Below are 15,522 nucleotides of genomic sequence, written 5' to 3'. Positions count from 1 at the left end.
AGGTTTAAAGTCTTGGCGATGCTCCTAGCTCACCTGCTGGCAGCCAAGTGGCCTTGTCCCTGGATTTGAGGAGTTCCATGTGTATCATCGTGCCTCCTCCTCATGTTTGCCAACCCCTCGTTTGAAGATTTCCATGTTCTCAGTAATACCTTGGAAGCTTAGGTGACGTGGGAGACTGTGCAATTGTAGCACTCAAACGTTTTGATTTCAGAGCCCCTTGCAGACTGGTGCTGATGCCGTCTTGTGCAGCAGCAAGTGATGTTACCATTGTACAGGTGAGAAATTGAGGCAGAAGTCCTAGCAAGGGGGAATAACCTTATTTTTTTTTAACACTTTGGACATCAGAATGCTTTCTTGCTTGGTTAAATACAGCTGGATGTCCAGGTTTGTGGTCAGAATGAGACAATACAGGTCCCAGTCGGTTTGCAGGTCCCAGCGTTTCTTGCTCAGTGCCACGCTTGCAGAGGAGGTGGCTGAAGCATTACAAGAATATCCCCGTATCCTGTGGTTCTCGGGGCTAACTGCATGTTCCCTTGCCAGGACTCTAATCGCCGATAGGACCTAGATGGGATCGATGAGATCTATTTCTGACAGTGGTTAATTAAAACCTCTGAGGATTACAGGTAAGTCAGTGTGTTCCTTGCTAGTAGGTGTCTAGGAGCACCCGTGCCATCTACCTGTCTCACTGTTTAAGCAGTCCCAGTTGGCTTTTGGATTGGGGGTAGCTGTTTGCACTTCTGCTCCTTGAAATCACATTGATACCTGAATGCTGCAATATAAATACCAGGAAACAGTGGTGTTTCTGCACATTGTACAGACTTGCCATTGCTATACATCCGTTTCCTTTCCACATCCAAACAGTTTCTCACTTATTGCAATGTTTTTGTCTCTTGGATTCTTCTGTGTTGTTTCCACATATCCTGTTACATATTGCATGTTGGACTTCTGATTGACAGCTGAAAGATAAACACACATTTGTTACTGATTTTGTAAAGGGGGTGTACCTGCATGGTCTAAATATTTGATTTAAAAATATTTGAAAAAGAAGGAAAGTTTTAGAAATATTTTGACAATAATCATGAGCCACTCTCTCTTTTAATGCAGTTTAGGTGCTGCAATAAGCTCATGTTGAAAGATGGCAAAGTTCCCTAATTTTTCCCATGTGGGCTTATTATTAAACAAAAGCTGCCTCTGTTTAGACAAAAATCCAAGTGCGGAGCAGAAATACCTCAGCTGAGGAGGCTGACAGACCTGCCTCGTTCTGTTGTCACTAACTGAGGACAGGACTGATGGAGCACCGATGTTTTATTGGTGGTGAAACCAGATAAGAGCCATTCAGGACAGTTTAACAATAGTAGTATTTCTGCTACATACACATACATATTGTTTCAAATAGTGTTTCAGTAGATTATAGAAACTAGATAAACCCATTGTGATTATCCAGTCTAACCTATCAAATAAAAAGCAATGATTCTGCAACACTCTTGCTGAATCTATAATATCGGTGGTGGACCTCCAGGCATGAAAGGTTTGGGTTTAGAATGTTCAGGTTTAGAACGTGCAGTCTGCAAATATCTTTGTATAGTAAAATCAACTGTAATCTGCTCTGGGTGTGGTCAGTAGCAATGTTCTAACAGGAATTAGTTTATGTTGGTTAAAGCTTTTTACCATATCCATTCTTCTCGTGGCCTGGACTGTCTTCATTAGATTTGGATTTATAACTCTCCAGTGTCTGCTCTGAAACATCATTTTCTGTGCAGAAAACAAATGTAGTTAAGATGATGAGATTTTTCCGTGACTCTTTCTCACTCTCTGCCTTGAACATAAAAATCCTGAGAGACTAGTTACAAAATGGGGTTCAGTCATCCTGACCATCTAAGAGATATGCTTAAGACAAAAATTTTCATCGGCTTTTGTGGCACCTCCTGCCAGTTGAAGCGTGGCCTGAGGCTGCCAGTTACAGGGACTCTTCAACAGTTTTTTGCAACAAGTCACAGTCACTGTCCATGGAAGAAGGACATTTAATCGGTGGCTGAGGAGCCGCGTCTTATCTCTGCTTAACAGGCTTCTCAGCTCTCCAGCCCTCTGAACAAAGCAGCATGAGCAGTTGCTCGAACAGGGCCACCACCCACCTCTCTTCCACACTCCATGAGCTTTTTTCAACTTCCTTATAAAAAGCAGGACAATGATGAGCAGCGCGAAAATCAGAGCAGCCACCAAGATTGGCAGCAAGAGATTGTTCTCCTTCTTTTTGATGCCTTCAGATTTCAGATCTTGGTCTGTAAAAGAGGCAGATGTATGTTTGTGTTGTTAAATAGCTTCCTGTGAGTCTCTGTTAATCAAGACATGATATCCTGGACTAGGACAGATGAAGTGGGAGAGCAGAAGTCACCTTATAGGACTTACTTTTAGGATGTGAGGGCAAATTTTTTCTTCTTGTATGAGCAAGAAAAACTGACTGAGATCAGTGGACTTGTGCTCTAGCACAACAAAGAGTAAAATGTTTTTTTTTTTTTATAAACAAAACAGATAAAAATGGTTGTGTTTCTGTGGTCTCAAGATTGCAAGCCAGCATTTACCCTAGTGTACTGACAAAAGGTTTGGAGGCGGATATGTGGTCAGAGAGAACCAGCTTTGTGTAAGAAAGCATGTTTGGAAGCTGTCATTAAAGAGTTCGTACCGAAGGTGATGATGGAAATCTCAGTTACATTGTCACTTGGCAGTGGGGCTTCTGTCCTGGAAATCTCCTCTTCTGTGACATTGCCATTGAACGCTGTTTCAGTCCCTGGAGGAATGGAAAAAAGAGCAATATTACTCTGAAGGGCAAAGAAATGTGTATTTCCCCAGCAGCTTTGAAGCCCAGGGCACCTGGTACTGTAGCAGAAAGGGACTTCTGGAGCCCTTGACTTAAAGCTCTGTGTTCACTTCCTTAATGCTGTATTTTATTTTAATCTGAAGACCAGCTAAGCTTTATGAACTGAAAATCCTCAAGAGTCTCTTACACGTTGTTGAACTCAATGGCTCCCATTTACAGCCAAATTAAAACAAAGCTGAGCTTTGACCCTTTGGTTATTTGGGGGCTCTGTCTGTCCATCAATTTGCTTCTCTTGCTTGCAAAACCAGGAATGACCATGTATCCTTTTCCTTAAAGCAGATAATTGTTTTGGTATTCATATCCCTAACCGCTCTTTTACTTTCTTCATAGTTCACAGTGTTGCAGTCGCCCTGTGTGAGAATCCCTGTCCTTTGCCACTGCCACCCTTGTCTGATGATGTAAGGTCATACTGTTGGGGACATGGTAGCTCAATGAACCAGCCAATGCTTCCTTTCCTGATGCAGCTGGCGTTACTTTGGACCCTGCGCAGAGAGGTGAGCTCTGACTTTCTTACGCACATAGACAATATATCCTTGTGTAATTAACTTTGATTTGTAAAACTGAAATGATAATGTGTGCTGTGTCTACCAAAACTTCATAAGATATTTTCTTCCTTACCAGGTATGTAAGCACATCCAGTGAAAGTCCTGTTAAAAGATTCAGACTCCCTCTCCATGTCTGTTTATCAATGTTATGTATGAATAGTTTCTCGGGATGTAGCCATTCTGTGACGTTTGTAATCACTGATGTAGCACTTTTAAACAAATATAAACAAAGAGTTCATGTATTTCTAAAACAGCCAATTGATTTTTCACTGCAGGGCCTGTGACACTAAGCAGGTGTGTGTGCCCACCGTGGTAGGTTTTGGCCAGCCGACGTGGGCTGTTGAGCTCTTAATTCTGCTGGGAACAACTCCTCAGTTCAATACCTGCAACCTGCAGCCTGCTATATGCACAGATAACTGTTGTTGCACAGTGCCACCTAGTGCAACCGTCCAGAGAGCCTGGGCTCCCACCATGCTGCAACAGCGGCTGGTCCGGCTGCTGCTACAAAAGCTCATGTTCTTCTGCATCTAACGAGAGAGACTTTATCTGCTTTCATGGCTGGAAAACTGAGGGCTCCCTGCACAAGCAAGGAGTGCTGTGTTTTATGTCATATGCTTGTTTGTAACATGGAATGTAACGCTGTTCTCGGTAGCATTTCTGTCCTGGTTTGGTAAATTCACGTAACTAAGCCCAAACTTACAAGGAGGTGTCACATCTGGTTGGAGGTTTTGCTGGGTTGTTGTTGACGCTGAGCTGGTAACTACCGGATCCTCTGGTACTGCAGAAGGGACGGTTGGTTGTTCGGATCCTAAAGGAAACCCTCCCCAAACACAAGACAAAAGTCAGAATGCACTGCCGTTGAACTGATCCTTGAAAAACAAAACCTGCCCTGTATGCTCCATGCTCTGGATTGTTTGGGTGCTCTATCTGATCAGTGGTTAGACTTACAGTCCTACAGCTTCCCTGTCCTCTGAATATATTTAATGATATGAAATGAGGAAAAAATGGAAGTGAAACCCTTACCAGTATGCTGGGGGTAGCTTGGAGTAGGGGCTGTGCTGCCGTTCAGATCTGACACTGCTGCGGTCACTGGGGAAAAAACCAAAGCAGTTCTGATGGCTGTGCAAAATGTCCCTCAGTGCTGATGGCAACTGGTGACAGATGCTGTGTTTATCTGGCCTGTGCGTTAATTAAAAAGAGGCCAAGCGGTTAACGCCTACCTGTAGATTGCTTGTTCTGAGAGACATGTGTGTTCACCTCTAGTGCAGGATTTGTTTTTGTCGCTGAAAAAAAACAACAACAGTAGAACTTTCAGAGCACTTTATAAATATTTGTTGAATCAAGCAATCTAAGGAAGAATAAAGTAAGAATAATTAGATCCATCCTAAAGATGAGTGAATAGGCGGAAGGCAAACTCTACTCTGAGAATTATTAGACAAGCAGCTTCAGAGTTAATTTACAACATTTACACCCTGCTAGCTTTCCAGGTGGATGTGTCTGTCTAACATGCAGAAGACATGCAAAGCTCACAGTTTTTTGAGAACATAAAGTTTGAGTTACCTTTAAAGCTTCAGGACAAACATCACTTGAATTCTAGCAGCAGCATTGGCGAACTGACCTGCCTGGGATGCTGTGGCTTAATGTTTAATGAATTTTAAGGTAGTTAAAAAGCAGGAAAAAGCCCTAAAGTCTTGGTTTGGATTTCTTCCTTTGCCCCAGGTAGCCCTCTCATTTAAAAATAGATTCCACACACGGGGCAGCAGACTATGGGCTTCAGTTTTGCATACGTATCTGCATAACTTTCACCACTTCAGAGTGGTGAAATGGGATAGCTACTGCTGAAGAAGCCTGCAGTACCTGTCCTAGGGAGTTCCTCAAACCGGAGAGACGCCATCAGCTTCTCTTCTCTTAGTGCTTGGTGGTGAATGATGCAGCTGGCTGTTGAATTGGACCCATAGGCAAGGACTGTCAGCGTGCTGGTTGTGGTCCATTTCTTCCCATCAGCTTCTAACTTGTGCTTAGTGTCACCTGTACACCCATTGGAAGAAAGCATTTAAGTGCTTTCTAGTCAAGAGCAATTTAATGAAAAACCTTCCAGGCACAATCTCCATCACTTTGTTGGGCTAAAGCGACATCCGATTACTGTGCAAAAGTGGTTTATTATGTAAATGGATTACTTGGGAGCCCAAAGGCAGCAAGGTCATGTTTTCTTCCTCCACAGTTGTTTAAGTGCAGACCTCACTGCACCTCCTGCGCTCAGCACAAAGCCTCTGCTTGGTTTCAAGACTCATGTGGGGAAATTCCCCTGCAGCACCCTGCAGGACCGCAGGGAAATGTCCAACCACCCACCGGCATTTTTGGTCCTTACTGAACGGAATAGATCACTTTGCTGTGTGCCACAGCCATGCATGGCCCACGGTGGGGAGCCTCAGGGCAAGGGCCTGCTGTTTTGCAGCATGGCTGAGATCTGGAAAAGTTCTGATTCTGCTATTTGATATCCAAGGGCACTGAATTTGTGTCTTAATAGCTGTGGACGTAAAAAGAACTTGTGCAATATTTGTGCATATGGATAAATATGCAGAGTAAATATTGATGTGCAATGTTTAAATTTGTAATAAATAAACATTTATATAGCTCTATGAAATCCTGTGCAAGCGCTCCATCACCCCTACAACGCAGTTCTGACTCTTCCCCTTTTGCAGCTGGGGGAAGTTAAGTACAAAGATTAATTGCCTTGCCATAATGAATTAGGGAGAGCCATGTAACTTGTCTGATGTAGTTCCTAGTCTTCTAGGTAGTACTGGCTTTTATTCATTTATATGATATGGGAAAATAAAGGTATATTTCATGTGACACAAAGAGACGTGTTTGAATAGCTCTGGTGGAGAGGGAGTTTTTTTCAGGTGTTTAGCTTAAATGCCCATGGTGGCACAATAATTTCTACTGTCTGTTTATGATGTAGAGGTTCTCTGGAAACAAACTAATGCTTTCTTTTGATCTATTACCCTTGGTAACACCCTTATTTCTTAAATGGAAGAAATTCCTTGTTTCCAAATTAGCCTTTACAGATAACTTGCCGTATCACATAGACCAGTATTTTCTCAGATACTCAGAAGCTTTTGCATCCCCAGCAAGGTCATGTCAGAGCTCAAAGGGATTTCAAAGTGGTTTTGCTAGGAAGGAAATACTCTTTGTCAGCAACAGCTCAGTAATTACAGCTGGTTCGCCCCTGCTGAGCCCTGGTGGAACTGAGGTGCTGCCAGTAATTAAGATATATTAGCTATTTTCTGATTAGTGTAAACATTTGCAGTAAGTGATTAAAGCTGAGAATGGAAAGGGGAGGAAGGAGTGTTACTCAAAGACATTCACCTTCAAAAAAGCACATGCAGAAAATTTGATAAGCTGTGGATTAGGACAGCTATTTTTTCCTAGGAAACATTTTAATTCGCGCCTGCCATAAGCAGGCTGCACGGTGAAATCAGCACCCCTGCACACAAATATTCGTTCCCCCGAAAACCAGCCCAGCTGAAGCCAGCCCAGGCCCAGTGCTGCTCAATGGTGTTCCCAGGTCCCTGTGGGGTGGAAGTGAAATGTCAGGCTCCTCCCGGCTGCAGCCTGCTCTGATGGCTGGCGGGTCACTGCTACAAAGGCAAGGAGGAGGCAAAGGTAAGTGTAGGTTTTTGCTAAAATAAGTGGAGAAAGATGTCGCTGGCTTTGTGTGTTGTGGGAGGTGTTTAGTGCCTGTGTTGTGATGTTACCAAAAGCATACTTCATCAAGCCTGAACTGAGGTTGTTCTAAGTTTAAGGAAACCTCTGTTTTTAGAAAGAATACTGGGAAAACAAGTCTGTATGAACTTAGAGGTGACATACTGCTTCTCTGAGCTCTTCGTAACTTCACAGCTGGTGTTGCCCCCAGCCCTTAGAGTCACATGCAGCCAGCTCTTCCCAAACACGTGCAGGAGTTCAGAACCTGCTTTTCCAAGGGTCATCTGCTGCTCCAGGAGCATCTTCCCCCCTGCACTTGCATGTAGCTCTCTGCCCTGGCTTTCATGTGGCTCCCTTAATAGCTGTGCCGCTTCCCAAGTGCGATTTCTTTAAGCATAGGGCTTTAGATGTTGGCATTAATGCCTGTGTATCTGGCAGCCTGCATTTTTTTTATTTAATCTTGATTTCTAGTTATATTCAGGCCAGCACACTTCTCTGTTTTCTAGAGCTCTTAGTTAAAAAAGCCATTTTGGGGGGAGGCTAGGCTTTGAACACATTGCTTGACGATGCAAAATACAAATAAGAGCTTGTTGATATGTAAAGGAAAATACATTTGCATCTATGGGTATTTTCCTCATGCTTTGATACAGACCTGCATTTCCTCTCCACTGTGCTACAGTTACAGCTAATAAGGTAGTTATTATTAGAACATGGCCTTCAAAGCAGATATTTATATAGTACACAAGTTAAATTGAGCTATGTGGCAGCTCTGTTCCTTCTCACGTGTGTCCACCCAGACATGTGCAGATCTCTTACTGGGGGGGAGTGTTGTGGGGTGTTGTGGGCTGTGTTTCCTGAGCTCTTTTCTGGCTTCTGCTAGTGAGCTGCCTGGACAGATTAATGAGAGAAAGCCTACTGGTGTATGTGTGTGAGCTGCTCAGCAAAGCTGAGGAAAATCTGGCTACCAGTTACAACATGGAAATAGTTATAATGGATTTGTTAAATGATTTTATACTAGGGCTTTGATAGTTCTGCCTCCAGAGTTTTTGTTTCATTTTGTTTCGATGGAATTTCACTCCAGGCTCTCGAGGGGTTTTGGTGCCAAGTGGTGTCGCTTTGCACTGAATGTGAGCAAAGCAGATGAGCCCTCTCCCTTGCACAAACACTGGAACTCAGTGCTGACTTTTCTCCAGATCTGCGCCATGGGTGCTAAGTTGTACTAAACAAGTGGAGGATGAGTTGTAGTCCCATCTGATGTGTTGCAGAAGGTGTTTCACCCTCCAATATTTTTGAACATGCCCAAGGCTGATCGGAAGAAATTGTTAGTACTCAGTCTCTGATCCTTTAAAACTTACCAAGGAGCTCTATCCTGTTGTCCAACAGCCAGGTAATCTGGGGCTGTGGTTTACATCCTTGAGTATAGCAAGACAGTGTAATGCTTCTTTTTGCGTCTTGGGATACTTCCAGTACTGGATTAGAAGGTGCAGCTGCAGCAATAAGATTTAGAATCAGTTATAGTACATCTTTCTACTCATTTTTGTGAATGGCTGCATACATAGTACTATTTGGGGGGGACTGAACAAAGACCAGGATTATGTTGTGTTAAGCACCATACAGCTGCATGCAAAAATGCAGGCCTGGTGTTGAGGAGCTGGGTCTGTTGTTCTGCTCCTCTAGAACAAAGCAGGTGAAGGAGCTTACCTAATACCTCCACAGTCTTGCTCTTGCTTTTGAACGGGATGCCATAGTAGAAGCACTTATATACGCCTTCATCGTGCACTGTTACGTTAGACAGTTGGATGGATAATTCATCCTTTGAATAATGGATAAGTTTGTACCTCTGATCTCTTAAAGCTGTAAGGAAAATAAAACCCAGCATGATATGTGTGTTGCTACATAAGAGGAAGACAGATAATCAAAGCAGTAATGAATGAGGATAGGGTTTTTTTATTGCATTCTTTTAATTCATCAACACTTGACATAAGGGAGCAGTTCCAGCACAAAGCATTCCTAGCTGGTGCTGTGCTAGTACAGAGGCAGCAGTAAACTGAAGAAGGGGATGTGTGTGCTGCCAGTGGGGAAAATGACATGTTTTTTCTTGCTTTTATTTTCAAGGGATCTTACTCTTGGGTTCCCAGATTATTACAGCAAGTTGGGTTAAGTATTTAGGTGGATAAGTATAAGCAAACATTGGGTTGTGAGGACATGATATGTGGTCAGAAAAGTAATGTGACCTTTGAATATAGAGCATAGATGCATGAACTGAAGACCTTTCTGTTCTCCATTCCCCAAGCCTTTATTTGGCCTCGAAAAAATCACTTCCCGTCTTTGGGTGTATTTTCTGAATATAAATGAGCACTATGGTCAGGACACACCTCTTTATTAACTGCTTATTAATTGGCCGTTTTGCTTCTCCTATCCTTGTCTAACTACCTTGATTTTAATGAGACCATCTCCTAGGATATCTATACTCTGCTGTACAGTCCCCTTTTTCTCAACTTTCTAGTCTTTACTTCATTCTTTCTGCTGGATGACCCGTGGGAGTCCTTGGGGTCAGGCCAGCAAGTCACATGGACTTTTCCCACAATCGCAGCACAGAAAGCGTAACTTTCTGCCCTTAAATTGAACTGAAACTGGGGATGTGTACCAGTCATTAGGGAGAAAAAGACCTCAAAACCTACATTTTTATTTTTAATTTTTTTAGCTGGGATATTGTAAAAGTACAGAGTTGAGAGAAAATCACAGCAGTACTATAATATATAGAAGTGATTAAATGTTAAAGGATTTTGAAATCACCATGATTTGAGACTTGTAGCTAGCTTGTCATACTTTTAACTACAATGAGACTGGAGGGAACTGATTCAAAAAGTGGTTTATTGGAGAAGCAATGTAACAGAGATTCACAGTGGTGATTCAGAATAAAAAATGAAAATGTCCATGTGCAGTGTAAAGTTTGGTTTCTCTCTAAATGAGGAGTGTTTTCTTTTGTGTTACAAAAGAAAAATAATCAGTGTGTCTGACTACTCAAGGATGCAAACGCTTTGCGAATTCTAGTCCTTGTGGATGTTATATCATGTGTCTTACAGAAGGATAATAGTGGGATGTTGAAACTATGGGTTGAATCCCCAGTTGATTTAAGACAGATACTGTTTTGTTCAGTTGGGTTAGAGTCTGCTTCTATAGATACCAGTGGGTATGTTCTTTCTCTAACTTTATTAAATTGCTGTGTCAACTCAGAAAAACTTTAAGCATCAAAAGGGCTAAAGCTGTTAAAAGATGGAGATGTTTAAAACTGGATATGGGCAGCATAAACTGTCTCAGTCCGAAATGGTTTGTATAGAAAGAAAGTGTTTGTGGCCATAGCCAGGGCTGTAGAGAACTTGCATAAATGAAGGAATTCTTGCTACTCTTGCCTACCTCTATGGTGTAAAATACTGACAACATACATATGTATCAAAAATAGAGATAACTGATGGACAGGTAATTTCCTCCTAGGTCTTGCAGTTCTCACCTGCATGACTGGACTAACAGACAGGGAAGAGGAGCTCCCGCCGTAGCCTGCTGTGGCTTTTGGAAGCCTGGATGTCAAAGCAGCACAGGGAGGGTTGCAGTAGCCCTGTTTCCCATACTGATTAACTGTCAGTGGCTCATCACCGAGTATTTTTGATCCCATTTGAATCTAATGTTTCGTATGCATTATTCTGAGAGTACTGAACCTGGGATCCTGGATTCCACAGGAAAACAGTTCCTAATACATGTGTGAGTCATTTAAAATTGCTAATGAACACTCATCCCACTTGCTTTTATAAGTGAATAAATAGGAGCAACAGTTACTCATGACATTATCCATTTATAAATATTGGCAATATTTGCAGGAGATGTTAGTAGGCTGGTTTGTGGTTGGCAAGATCTGATGTCTGGGATTCCCAGAGCACCTGAACAGGACCCTCAGTTCCTGGGCTGTTTCAGGAGGAGTTGGGTACCCAATGTCATTTGCATAAAACCCAGTCATTATCATCGTTAAAGCCTAAAGGCTTTGACAAGCAGGGCTGATGACTAGGTACTGTACAAATGGGGAAGAACAAGGCAGTCTTCATCTTGCAGAGCTGTTGGGTTTTGACCAGCAGGAGGAGAGATAAGGACAGAGATATATTAGGTGTAGAGAGTGGAAGAGAACACAGTGATTGTAACTTTGGCTTTGTCAGCACATGTTAGAAATCAGTGCTTGTTTTCTAAAATTTTCCTCTTGATGCACTACATTGAATTCCATGACGAGTAGAAGAGTACTCAGGGCTTTCAGGCACATCCACTCCTGTCTCTCTTGTAAGTCAAGAGTGTGTTTTTGTGCTAATCTCTTCGTGCTGGTGTTAATGACAGTTTGTTACTAAAAGCTCTAGTGCCAGACCACTCCTGTGAGGGTTTCCATTTCATCAGTTTCCTGCCAGAAAGGGGTTGAATATAAAACCATCTTGAGCGGTTGGGTAGCAAGTGAGTCAAACTGGCCATGGGTTGGAATTGGGAAAGCCCACTTCTGAGTGACCCTCCAGCCTCATGTGGAAAGTGATGCATTCAGTTTTCACACTTACCCCGCTGGGTGTTGAGAAAAATGGCAAATCCGTGAGGGTTTAACCACTGCCGGGCAGAACTGTCGTGGCTGCTGAGGGTGCAGTGGAGGTTTAGGTCCTCTCCTTCCTTTAGAGTTATGGTCTCACTGCCAGCACTTGGAAAATCCCCTGCCAGAGATGAGAGGGGAAAAAAAAAGTATTGTGACATGAAGTAAAGCGACAGTGTTTCGCACAGAGTAATATGTCAACTTTCCTTTTCTCAAGGGTGTAAAGGTTTTTCTACTTTAGGAAACCTGCCAATATGATTGTACTGATATAAATAAACCACAGATAGGTCATCACAGTCACTGGGTAAAACTTGTGTCAAAGTTTTGTGATCTTGACCTGCTAGCCCAGCCAGATTTAGTTATTAAACATTATTCCACATGAGTCAATGCAGGTTGGTAGCAGACCCATTTAATGCACATTCTCCCTGTATGTTAACACAAACATTAATTTTTATTATTCCATGTTCTGGTCTGGAGCGGTTGAACCTGATTTGCAAGCGAATGTGACTGAGTAGTGAATGATCAGCACCTCTGAAGTTTCAGGCTTTTTTTTATTCAGGAATTGTAATGCTGCAACTGGTTTGAACTGACTTTGAGACTTCTTTTGAAGATAGAATCCACAAACCTGGCCTGGTAGAGGTTACTAAAATTAAATTTCATTCTCTCTACTCCCAGTTCATTTTACAGATGGGTAGTAAAGTGGTTTTCTCTCCAGACATTCTAAGATACTTTGTGAAAATATTTGATGACCTGGAATAAATTGCCTTTCTGAGAAAAAAGCATGCCCTTGAGAAATTACTAACAGCAGTGCCTGGGTCAGAGTTAAGTAAATAGGCAGTAAGAAGGTTTTGTTTTTCATTCCTGTTTTGTGAGTTTTGATTTTATTTTCCAGGTAGCTGCCTGCTGCAAGTTCCTACTGCACACATGAACACTGTGGTTTGGGGAAATTAATCTTTCTGGGCTTCAGGAAAGCTTTTCATTTTCTTGAAAACATTTTAAAATACACCAGAAAAGAAACTATCGTAGGGCATTCTTGCTGTACCTGATCTTTTATCACTGAAATCAGAGGAAGGACTTGTCTCGCTGTAAGACAGTATTTTCTCATCGGGATCCGTTGCGATGCCTTACCCTTGAGTTGAGCACATGTGATATTTTCTGGGCCAGAGGTGGCATGAGAAAACGATCAGTGATGTAGCTTGGGACTTCGCAAATAGCAAATACACCATAGATCTTTCCTCTTTCTTCACTATCTAATCTTTGGAGTCTATAAGCCGGTAGATTTCCTTGTAATACCTCAATATTTTTACTTCTGAATTTGTAGGTATGATGTATGCTACTTTAGCTAAGGAGAAATGGTACGATACAGATCTGCTGTCTGTCCTTACTGCACGGTGCCAGGAGACACCATAGGCTGAGTTTGACTGAATCACTGTACACCGGTGAAGCCCTGTTGATCTTAGAGTGGCTGTAACGGGTTTACTATCACATACAGCACATCGGTGCCTTTGGCTTATATTTCCTCTTGATTCCACCTCCATTTCCTAGGGTTAGTGTCTCAGCTGGTTTCTCAGGGCTTTTGCCACGTGGGAGTCATTTGCAGAGGAGCAGTAGAAAAGGAAAACCTACTTGCGTGGGTTCCACTTGTGGAGACCTGTGTCAGGAGGTGCATGTTGTTAAGGTAGCAGAGAGGGCCTTGTCTGTGGTTTTCCACAGGGCCCTTTTGCACTTTTTCATAGTGACGGTTTCCTGTTGCTAACAGCAGTGTGTGGTCTTTCGAGTCACACCTTTTGAGGTAAAAGCAGCAAGACTGAACAAGAAAAGGCTGGTTGGGGGTGTTGCTTGCTTTTCTAAAACAGGAAAAAGTAGCTCCCAGAACACAACATATACGTAATTTCTGTGAGAGACCATGGTTTCATTCAGACTGTAAGTCAGAGGTCAAATTTCCTTACTTGTATAGGCTGTGGTCTTCAAACCACTGTAGCCCACCATGGTACAGTCACTGGGGTGCGGGAGATGGTCCTGTGCCAGCTCCAGAGGACAACGGTTCTTGTACCATGTGGATCCCTGTTGCCCTGGCTACCTGGAAGAATCAGTCTGGCATGTAGTATGGTGATATATCCACCTTCTTGGCAAGAAAGGGCAATAATTTCTTGCTAGAAATTGCAGGATGCGACTGAGCAGAATGGTTTATGCCTCTGGTTGCTATTACTTTGGCCATCAGCAAAGCGCACAGAGAACTTGCTGTGGTGATACGCACTCGATGCATCATTTCAGAATTATCTTTAAAACTGTAGCCTATAGAGATGTACTGTTTAATGAGTTATTTTTGAGCTGTGGCTGCTGACCTGTGAATAAGAGTCTGAATTAATTCTGATAGCCAAGAACAGCCAGTCATTGTCAGCAGGTACAAATTCATCATGCAGGAGTCTGTGGCAGTATTGGGGGAAGAGGGGTTGTACACTGAAACAGAGTGAAAGCTGCTGATTTGGAGCAAGTCTAAAGGGCACTGCAAGTGCTGGTTCAGCTAAGGTATAACTGACAGCTCCTTAAGGCCTGGCTTCTGTTAAACCCAATCAATAGTAATAAAATATCATAATCATATAGTATTACAGTATGTTTTGTTGCTGTTTAGACACTGAGAGTGGATGCGGCCTCTGTTAACAACCCCTTTGTGCGTGAGAGTATTAGCAAAGCGTCAGCAATAGCATTGCTATGGTTTCTGCTCCAGCATTTGTTAAGAAGGGAGAGGGACTGTTGCTTCAGCCAGGACCAGGCTTATGCATGCATTCCTCCTGCAAAGGCCAGGAGTGAAGCCTGCAAGAATCCTGAGCTGTAGGTAACTGTCTTGCTGCTTTCCTTACTTAAATCTTTCCATATTTGACATGGTTAAATATGAATCTCTCATACTCTCTTGAGTATGAAAGACAGGAGACCAGCAAGGTAGGTATAAGCTACATGCTGTAGTAGGAGTAAGCAGATTGTGCATTTACAGTGCTTTTCATTTTCAAATGCTTTCTAAATTATTCTGACTTCTTCTATTAGCCTCTTTTTACACAACACCATGAACAAAGGCATACACTGATATCCAAGCTGTGGAAACTAAGCAGCAGTCTGTTGTCCAAATTTAAGGGAGAATCTTTCAATTTCCCACACTTTGCCATCTTGAGCATTCTGCCAGCCGCTAGGAGATGAATTGGTCTCATCAATACTGGGTTTAGTAGTCAGCTGGAATTCAGCACCAGAGTGCTTTGGAAACTGGGTGACAATACAGCATTGTCAACCAGAAAAAAAACAACAGCAAAGCTGCCTTGCACACGACGTGCTGAAACTCTGGAAATCGAGTTCTCCAAGCTGGCCTGCTTGCGAAGAGGAGATCATGCAAGACAAGGTGTATTGCTTACCTTGCAGCAGGAACAGAGCCGTCATGTGTAGCACCCTGGTGAAAGCCATGCTGCCGTGTGGGCGCAGGCAGTCTGTGCTGGCTTCCTCTCTCTGCTGGGGCCGCTGTGCAGCAGGTCCCTTTTCAGCACAGGGGGAGCAGATTTACCATGACTTCATCACTGCTGGGGTCTCTGCCTCCTTTCCTTCTCTCTGCTGTTCCACCACTCTCTTCTCGCCCCGTCTCACATTTCCGATGTGTTGGCGACTGCTGAGAAATTGGTGACCTCACAGGTCGCTCAAATGAAACTGGTGGGCAGCAGGACTGGGGGCACTTCACCTTGCACCTCCTTCAGCTCCGTCTCGCTCAGCGTCTGTGCGGGGGAGAGATGTTCATGGTAAAGGTT

The 15,522-nt window shown here is 43.0% G+C and overlaps 1 protein-coding gene across 1 annotated transcript; it reads right to left on the bottom strand.

Annotated features, from left to right (window-relative positions):
• Positions 1-828: 828 nt before the first annotated feature.
• On the bottom strand, positions 829-15,187 carry CRTAM (cytotoxic and regulatory T cell molecule). Its single transcript, XM_086476950.1, has 11 exons — positions 15,139-15,187; positions 11,712-11,858; positions 8,827-8,979; positions 8,481-8,612; positions 5,278-5,448; positions 4,641-4,703; positions 4,121-4,240; positions 2,681-2,785; positions 2,133-2,279; positions 1,669-1,752; positions 829-956 (listed from the first exon to the last, which is right to left on the bottom strand). Exons 1-11 carry the CDS (start codon positions 15,185-15,187, stop codon positions 829-831), a joined length of 1,299 nt encoding a protein of 432 aa, XP_086333076.1.
• Between the last annotated feature and the right edge of the window lie 335 nt (positions 15,188-15,522).

Source organism: Leptosomus discolor, chromosome 22, assembly GCF_034619465.1.
Source record: "Leptosomus discolor isolate bLepDis1 chromosome 22, bLepDis1.hap2, whole genome shotgun sequence".
NCBI lineage: Eukaryota > Metazoa > Chordata > Aves > Leptosomiformes > Leptosomidae > Leptosomus > Leptosomus discolor.
This window is presented reverse-complemented; position numbering and strand designations above follow the sequence as displayed.

What these genes read in the sequence shown, in the direction of transcription:
- CRTAM (XM_086476950.1), bottom strand. Translation starts at nt 15,187, where the DNA reads ATGGCTTTCACCAGGGTGCTACACATGACGGCTCTGTTCCTGCTGCAA. An exon ending in CAAGACTGTGGAGGTATTAG is followed by an intron (nt 8,613 to 8,826) that starts GTAAGCTCCTTC and finishes TTATTGCTGCAG; the next exon opens with CTGCACCTTCTAATCCAGTA. An exon ending in TGAGGAACTCCCTAGGACAG is followed by an intron (nt 4,704 to 5,277) that starts GTACTGCAGGCT and finishes GTTTTTTTTCAG; the next exon opens with CGACAAAAACAAATCCTGCA.